Source organism: Sycon ciliatum, chromosome 4 (assembly GCF_964019385.1).
Source record: "Sycon ciliatum chromosome 4, ocSycCili1.1, whole genome shotgun sequence".
In the NCBI taxonomy this organism is placed as follows: domain Eukaryota; kingdom Metazoa; phylum Porifera; class Calcarea; order Leucosolenida; family Sycettidae; genus Sycon; species Sycon ciliatum.
This window is the reverse complement of record NC_088646.1, coordinates 15,199,338-15,208,103: the sequence shown is the minus strand read 5'-3', so window position 1 is coordinate 15,208,103 and position 8,766 is coordinate 15,199,338. Positions and strand designations below refer to the sequence as shown.

Here is an 8,766-nt window from a genome sequence, read left to right as displayed (position 1 = left end):
GGTGCAGGGCGATGTGAGGGTTTGAATCCCATGTTATGTGTGGGAATTAAAATAAGAGAAAAAAAGCCTATGACCATAACGTAGTAATTATAACTTCTAGTAGCATGTACCTGTCTGGGAGTTTAGAGTTACTAGTATGAGATATATGTATGTACTCAATCTGCGGACTGCAAGATGTTTCGACCGTGTTAGGTCTCCTCGTCGGAGCTCAGAGTTACTGGATGAACCGATCGCATAATTATATGTATGTTTAGATTGAGTATGCATGTTTATGAGTTTTTCGTAGGTCATCGTGCGTGTTTTTCGAGATGATAGAAACGTCTTTGCAATAAAACAAAACATGTACCCGGTTATCGCATTGCGAAGACATTTCTATCACTTCAAATAACACGCATGATGACCTAGGTAAAAACAAAGCGTTGCGAAAGCTCTGAGCTTTCATTTAATAATATTGTATGTGCGCGTGTCGCTCGTCATCACGTGGCTGACTGCCTGTCGTCACACATGACTGTTCACTTGACCGATGACGAGCCAGCTCAGCAAATGTTCATGATGATGAGTGAGCATAGCGAAGGGTCTTGAGCTAGCTCTCTCGTTTGCCTTCATTTGTTTTTAAGGCCCGTTCGCAATACCCCTTTTTGTGATGTGACATGCTGTATATAACGGCTTGTATATTTCGACCCCCACCCATCTACTTTTTCTGTACATGTAAGTAAAAAGAATCTCTGCGAAAATATTGAATTCAATCTTTAGCACCATCCTGTCAGTAGTTTGACTAGAAGTGTGTGCATTCAACACAGTATTTATTGTTAGGCAACGATCCCCGAACCTTATCACCCTGATGCACAGTGCAAGGTCAATCAAGCTTACATCTTGTAGATCCCTGACATGATGCTCGTATGTGCTCTTGCTCATCCCCCATTTCTGTCCATACAATGCAGTGTAATGTAGTGATACAAATAATATGAATGTGACCGCAGAGAACCAGAAATACTGCATATGCAATGTAACAAGTGTGGCCAAGTGAAGTACGACATCACAGCATCCTTGGACACTTGACGAACAAAGACCATTTGACTCAGCACCCAAATGCTTGTTCTGACAGGGGTTGTTGCATATGTGTATTTCCATCAAACCTTTGAGACTTTCCATCTTTGCACATGTACGTTCATCTGCTAGGGCATCGGTGGTTTTGCACAGGCAAAGTTACAGATTCAGATTGGCAGCCAACACAATCATTGCAAACACAGCTGACATGGCACAGCTGCGCTGTCCTCACACTGGCATGTGTGCGTCGAATGTCTGAATTTTAAAAATCTGAATAATTATGTTACTCCTACGAACCTACATGGCAACTGTTGAGTAAACGATAAGCCTGAAACAATACACTGTATTAAACACTCATACAAAAAGAAGGGTTATCTGCACTGCAACATCAAAAGAGAGAGTGGAGGAGTAATGCGAGGTAATAAGCATCTCCACGCCATATGAGTATGATACATGTCAGTAAGTTCAACAGCAACTAAAAATAATTTATTTTTGAAAATATTGGAATTGATAAAGGCATTGCTAAAACGACATACGGGGTAAGTCGATAAATACGCGGATAAATACAGCAAAAGCTGGGGTCAACATCGGTGTCTCTCGCAACCACCAAGGGGTAAATCAAACGACCGGTGCAAACTTGACTAAGAAATGAGTTTTCAGAAAATACCCGCGAGTGCAACAGCCAATCCTGAAGAAGCCTCAATGAATATTGACGACAGAGTTTTGGTGATGCCTAAGGATGTGTTGCTTGATGAGATTACCCGCAGCTGCTGCCTGCTCAATAGCAACAGTGTGACCACATTCATCTAAGGAGTGACCTTCACAGTTTGAAATTTCTTTTGACAAGATCTCGAGACCAGATGGATCCAAGACCTATATGCAATGAAACACAAGAGGAGTGGAATCAGCCTTACTAAATAATGACTGCAACACCTGGAAGTGCATTTTCTCCACAGATCACGACCCATCAAGCACTGCAGCACGTCATCTAACTGTTATCTAAATTGCGAGTCACTATCCCAGCAGCTGAGCTATCCAAGAAACCAAATCAGGCGACAAAGAAGATTCCAATGCAGTATCCGTACTTGATGTGGATAATCTGACTCACTGCGGTTTACAATTATTGCACGCTACAGTAGTAGTAGTATCAAGAGTACATGAAAACCAGAGTGTGCAGCTTGGGGCCTTTTCTGCTATGGGTGTCTGTCACGGCGAAATTCCGTGATTACATCATATTTGGCCCAGATCTGAGGCGGGAAATGGCGTAGTGCGTACAACTGAGCTGCAGTTGTGCAGAAAGAGACCTGCTTGAATCCTGCTTGTACGCACTACATCACTAAAATGATGTAATCACGGAATTTCGCCGTGACAGCAACCCATCCGAGCTGCACACTCTGGTTTTCATGTACTCTTGGTAGTATGCAACATACTTGAACATAGCAAGCTCAACTAATCCGACACAGCCATTGTTGTCACAGAGACAGTCTGAAACCCCTTGCTCTATATTCCAGAGATTGTGACAAATCGTTTATACATCCTTGTAATAGTGTCTATATATATAATAGTGTCTATATATGTAGCTGCATTGTCATTAACAACACTGTGAGCCATGGTTCCACTATCTGAGAAAAATTACACTAACCTGGTCATATTTGCCCCACATTGCAAGCGTTGCTGCCTTGATATCAACCAGACTTTTTTGTAGCAAGAAACGCTGGTCAGGTTCCATCAGCTGATCAAACACTGCACACCAAGGATAGTATGAAACAAAGAGGAGGTAGAGAAGTGGAATGACAAACAGCCACTACACACATGTACGGGTCTTATGTAACTGTGAGCAAAACAACTTATACATGCATAGGATCCTGGATCTCCAACTGATGAATAGCAGAAATAGACTTGATGCAAGCACAGCCCTAAACGAATCGGTGTTCAACCTTGTTAACATCCTTCTTAGTTCAGAGTTATGTGTGGTGAAGAAACGTGTGAACAGCGCACACTAACAGACAACGGATGCGAAACACAAGTGCAAGTGTTCCGACAATACCGACATCACAGAAAACAGTCGAATTTTCTGCGGCAACAACCTACCAGTTTCAAAGAACGGGTAATGCGGGACACGGTCTCGCAGTCCTATCGCAAGTGCCCAACGTGGCAAGGGCGGCTGCCGATAGAAGACACAGCTAAGAAACTCTGCAAATTCCTCACTGTCAACCGGAAGGAGATAGTTACGACCCTCCATCAATGCGCGGACAAATCGAGTTATGTTTTTCGGCTCTAGACCTATGGCAGCAGCATGAAAACCAACAACAGAGACAAGAAACAGTGTCACTCACAGGACTCAAGCGGGAAGTATCCAAAGCACATACCTATTCTGACATAACATTGCCTTCTTCCCATGCGTTCATAAGATAATGGTATGAAAGAAAACACTTACCACTTGGACACATAAGGGTGAGTGAGTGAAGCCTATCAGGATATTTGCTGGCATATACACCAGCAACATGACCACCCCAGGATGAACCAACAACATGAAATCCATGCTCAAGTATCCCAACAGCTTCGACGAACTGTGGAGGAAACAAACAAACAGCATAGAATGAATTTCAAAGTACATGCAGGCTTGGAACCAGCACAGTGCACAGTGGAAACATCCGGAGACAATTAGTATATGTGCTGTCTGTGTGATAAATACTGATTATAGATAGTAGTGGCATTGTTCAACAGGAGCAGCGAACCATGCAGAAACACCATTGTGTAAGGTCGAGAGCTAGAACAAGAACTCAACATAATGCTAATGTAAAAATCACTGACCTGTCGCACTCGAGCAACTGCTCCAACGATAGAGTGATCGCCACGAGGGTTGCGTGTCGTTTCACCGTGCCCAGGCATATCCACTGCAATAACATGACAAGCCGACCCTAACAGACGCATAATCTCTGACCATTCCTCTTTGCCAGATGTAAACCCATGAAGCAGTAGCACTGTGGGACGCTCGCGAGATGCACTGCCATGTTCCAGATACATGAACTTGTAATCGCTCAGCTCAATGCATTTCTTGGTAGCCCTACATCGAAATTGCCGCCACCTGAATAGATCAGAAACAGCACACAACACACAATCCTATAGCCATACATGGGCAGAGACCGGAAGATGAGGCAGGCAAGGATCAATGGCAGTGGTGGAGTAGGAAGGAGCCAGATGTTGATTAGAAGATATGCTGCATATACAGCATCGCTGACTTAGTTTAAGTTGAAGTTAGTTATAACTTAGACGTAGTAGGTTCTTTTTTCGACCAGACAGGACCACACGGCACTTGCATACACAAGCACGAACAGTCCATCAGCAACACTCCACGGCAGCAAGTAGATACTCCTGACAAGTTTGCTTTGTTCCGTAAGATAATGGGAACTCATCAGAGGAGAGTAGATGTTGAATGAAAGCGCTGAATAAGAGAATCCTATTTTATACACAAGATTAAGATACGGACGCAAGGTGTATTTACTCAACTAACTCACATTACATTTTATGACAAATTAACGCACACCAAATAGTGTAGAATGGAGGTGTTTTGAAACCTTCCAGACACAACTAAGAGAATAGAAGTGCTAATTAAAATCACAAAGAGAAAGAGAGGTAAACAATAAGTGGCGTTATAACCTTCACGTCAATACTGGAGTTGTGAGGTGCGAAGTAGAAGCCAGGTGGCAGCCAACAAAAATTAATCATATCAGACGTCAAACGTCACATCTGAAAAATGCCAACTGCACAAGACAAATACTTCAACGTCACAAGTCAGCAACTGTAGGTCAATGGGAAAGCTGCTGGGCCATTGCCGTGTGGTTCCGTCTGGTCGGAAAAAGAAAGAAAGAACCTACTTCTACTATGAATTGACGGACCAAATAAAGATAGTATCAACGTCCAATGAAAAAACTAAGTGTCAAATCTATCAGCCATAGGCTATCAGCCTTAACCTCTCTACTATCCCAAAAACTCCTTCTTTTTTCTTGATATCTCCCTTCAAAAATACCCCCCCCCCCCCCCGGGTTTTGAAGAAAACCTAGGTTGTGTTTACATGACTTTCCAAACCGCTATAAACAAAGATTGATGGGAGCGTTAACATGATAAATTGGGTGTGACCCATGCTGAAATCGAGAAACATACTACCTTACTTGTGCGTATTTTGTGCCAGCATTGCACAAGCGAATTTCTCGCCAAAGTAGTCACGCAACCATACCGGTCTAGAGAAATGAACTTTCTGTACGCATATCGATAATCTCTCCGGGTTATTTTAACCCTCTTCATGTAAACACCCCAGACTTTCAACCCACGTTGAAAATTCTCTCCGTCAAGACAGCCTAATACTCCACAGTAGAATCTCTCTTGAAAAATTGTTCCCAATTCACTTAGCAATCAGGACAAGTCCATATTCAGGACAGTTATGTCTGGTCCAGTGGGTGTTCATAATTGAGAGATTCTGCTGGACGGTCTTTAGTCCATTTCATAAAATGGAAGGCACGACCAAAAATATTGTGGGTGCACTTCAAGTAAAATTGAATAAAAATACACCAGAGGTAAATGCTACTTCAAAGTACATCTAGATGCCACGTTGCCTTTACCCAACTCACACATGGAGCGGATACCACGGTGGGTCCCCCGCTATAACGTGTGTGAATGCAAGGACCCAACCATGAGTAGTGTACGCGGAGCAGTCGCAATGCCCACCAATCCAAGAGGCGCATCAGCCAGCAGTCATCAATGGCAAAGCTGCCTGGAATGTGCTCAAAAATCATGTTGAGATGCGCCTACTGCAGTTGCGGTAAATGAAATTCAACACCCACATCTTCCACCAGTACCACTGCACATCCCAAAAAGACACCTGCAACGTTCTCTATATTGTACACCGTAAGGTGAAACATCTAAAAAAGGCAACACTGTATACTGCACATTTTGTAGTGCCATGGTTTACTTGCCAGAATAGATACCACCACTTTTCTCAGGCCTCATACCGAGTAACGAGAGGGGAGGCAAAATAAGCAAAGAAATTGACTATAGCCTACATGAGCACCCATCGACGTGAGAGGGGATGACGAGCCAACTGCCATTTCATAAGAAAGCCAAGAACTTTAGCGTCACAATAGCAGCCATCCTTGTCCCAAAATAACCTAAGCATACAACAGAGAAAAACCACCTTCAGATTCGAGCGGAAAAATATAAAGATCCCCTTTTCACATCTTATGCCACGCTACCGATTCTGTGGAGACACTATAATTATGATACAACTGCATCAATAACAGCTTCTAAGTGTGAACAAAGCATCAAGACCTACCAGGCATCGAATGCTCATTTCTTGCTCAAGACTAGCCTAGAGTGGAAAGGAACTTTAAATACCTTCTGAATAAAAACGTGCACATTTGACTACAGTACTGTCGGGCGCCGAAGAACGGCCAGGCTAGAATTTCACCAAGCACAGCATACCGATGTATACATGGCGACTCAACTGTGCAGCATCGACTGTCATACATGAAAATAAGAACGGTCCAAGCTAGGAGGCTGACCCCCCAGTTCTTCGGCGACCGACAGTACTGTACTATGAAGTTCACCTTAAATTCAAAACGTCACAACTTGTAGGGAAAAGGGCACCGATTCCAATGGTGAAAGTCTCCGGTTGATGGGAGCGGCTAAAAAGGTTTCAATAAATCACTTGCACCAAATTATTAAGCCAGGTCTGTGACATCAGAGAGATGAACTTTGTATGCAAGTACTAGGAGATGGGGAAATAGCAGTATTTTGGCTCTCCACAAATCCCAAGGAAGTCGGATGTTTTCAACTTTAGTATAGGACATTGGGCACCTTATCAGAGCCCCAACTGGAAATAAGCCTGGCCGGAGGTTCGGTGTTGTAGCGAAACAATCCCCATCCTTCCCCATACAAAGTCTGTCTCTGTGACATCGCAATCCTGGCCTATTCTGGGCAAGTTGGGACGTGATCACTATTTATGTCACGAAATAAATTAGTAAAAACGTTAAGCCGCCCTAACTCAGAACGGCTGCTTTTATGAACATGGGACCTACACCACTGGAATCAGCGTGTATTTTTCACTACTCTTTGTGAAGTTTGCATTTTACGGTGCACTTCCATGTCAGAGTCGTAGATCTACCATGTGCCCCTAAATTACGCTAGCCTGAAGAAATCAGACTACTTTCGAAATATTAATTGGTCTAAAGACAAGTACAGGCACTACAGGTACATGATTGTTGGTGATACCAGGTCCATGATTGTACAGTATGTGATAGAAATGACCTAAAGTAAAGGTGTCATGTACTACTTACCTCAAGTAGATGGCCAGAGCGGCGTCGAAAAGTGGTACCAGGCCACCTAATCGCAAGAATATTGTCGTAAACAGCAACACTGCTGCTAGCAGTACCCACGCTAACCATTCCATCTCCATTTTCGATGCACCTTTATAGAAGATACGAGATCAACTGCTGCGAGTGTTCAAAGGAAATTCATACGAGCGAATACAGAAAGAGACTCTCAGTCTCATACACAGAGCTTGACCTAAAGTCTAAGGCGAATCCCACCAGAAGAATACTATAAACTACATTTCAAGGACCAGTACAAGACACTCAAGCATTGGTAGATTACACGCCTCAAGAAGAGGCCATAGTATTCAAGAATCCAAAACAAAACTCGAAAACTGTCAACCTGGTCAACGCAGATCAGATCACTCTCATTCTCAAAGTCAAACAAGCACGAGCTGTTTGTTTTCTACTGGTTTGCTCAAATCACCGCGTAGATCTACCGACCACTGCTTCTTGTCATGCCGCGATAGCGTTGCGCTCGTGTGCACGTGTGACCGGCACAACTCACCTCGCATCAAGAATCTTGTCTTGGCAGTCTCGTCGTCAGTGGTGTTGGTCTTGCCGATCGAGAGCAACGCGGCTACTCTCGAGATCTCACGATCACACGACCGACCCAGAATCGAGTGAAGGTGAAGCGCAGCTGGGAGCTAGCTGTTGTACTTGTCGTACTACGACCTGCACATTATGTGTATGGCGTGATACGGTATCCGGGGCAGTGTTCCTCGTGCTCACTTCACACACGTACACACCCTATAATTATAAAAACAGTAAATGGGCCGATGATCGTATCTTGAATCGAGGTCAAGGCCAAGGAGGAGAGTGGCACTGGCAGCGCCGAACTGAAAAGTGAAGTCGGACAGAAGTCGTTGTAGTGCGGTACCTGGACTGCTGCCCAATGTTTGGCGATTGATTTAGAGAGTACAGTCATGTAACGTTACAAGTACTGTACCAACAATTTACATTTCACCTGGATCGGGATCAGGAATCCTGGATACAATCGTAAGAATCGTAAACACAATGAATCAAGCATAAAATAAAGACGCATGCCGGTGGTGCTACAACTTACAAGTAAGTATTAGTTAGTACAACACGTCAACAGTACAAACAGAAACCGTTTACTGCTAGTGCTGGAGGTCGAGTGCCGAGTGGAGACTGAGGATCGAATGTCCTTCTCCTGTTCGGACAGGTGGGCGGACACCATGTCCATAGACACACCTCCTTCTTTTTTTCCTTGCTTTCATCCTCACTACAGTAGGCAGCCGTCACCATGGTCACATGCATGCTCTGAGTCTGACTCAGTGACTTTTCCAGCTGCGGGCCGTGGCCCGGTCATACAATGTATGAGTGCGAGTGA

The 8,766-nt window shown here is 44.0% G+C and overlaps 1 protein-coding gene across 3 annotated transcripts; it reads right to left on the bottom strand.

Moving 5' to 3' along the window:
- Window positions 1-1,251: 1,251 nt before the first annotated feature.
- On the bottom strand, window positions 1,252-8,403 carry LOC135814622 (monoacylglycerol lipase ABHD6-like). 3 transcript variants are annotated; one of them, XM_065327772.1, is made up of 8 exons: window positions 7,921-8,403; window positions 7,380-7,535; window positions 6,108-6,212; window positions 3,862-4,135; window positions 3,485-3,617; window positions 3,139-3,330; window positions 2,690-2,790; window positions 1,252-1,920 (listed from the first exon to the last, which is right to left on the bottom strand). In XM_065327772.1, exons 2-8 carry the CDS (start codon window positions 7,496-7,498, stop codon window positions 1,747-1,749), a joined length of 1,098 nt encoding a protein of 365 aa, XP_065183844.1. In that variant the 5' UTR covers window positions 7,499-7,535; window positions 7,921-8,403; the 3' UTR covers window positions 1,252-1,746. The 3 variants fall into 3 exon arrangements, with proteins under 3 accessions (XP_065183844.1, XP_065183843.1, XP_065183846.1); XM_065327771.1 differs by lacking the exon at window positions 7,921-8,403 and having other exon boundaries at window positions 7,380-7,914; XM_065327774.1 differs by lacking the exons at window positions 6,108-6,212; window positions 7,921-8,403 and having other exon boundaries at window positions 7,380-7,914.
- Window positions 8,404-8,766: the final 363 nt, after the last annotated feature.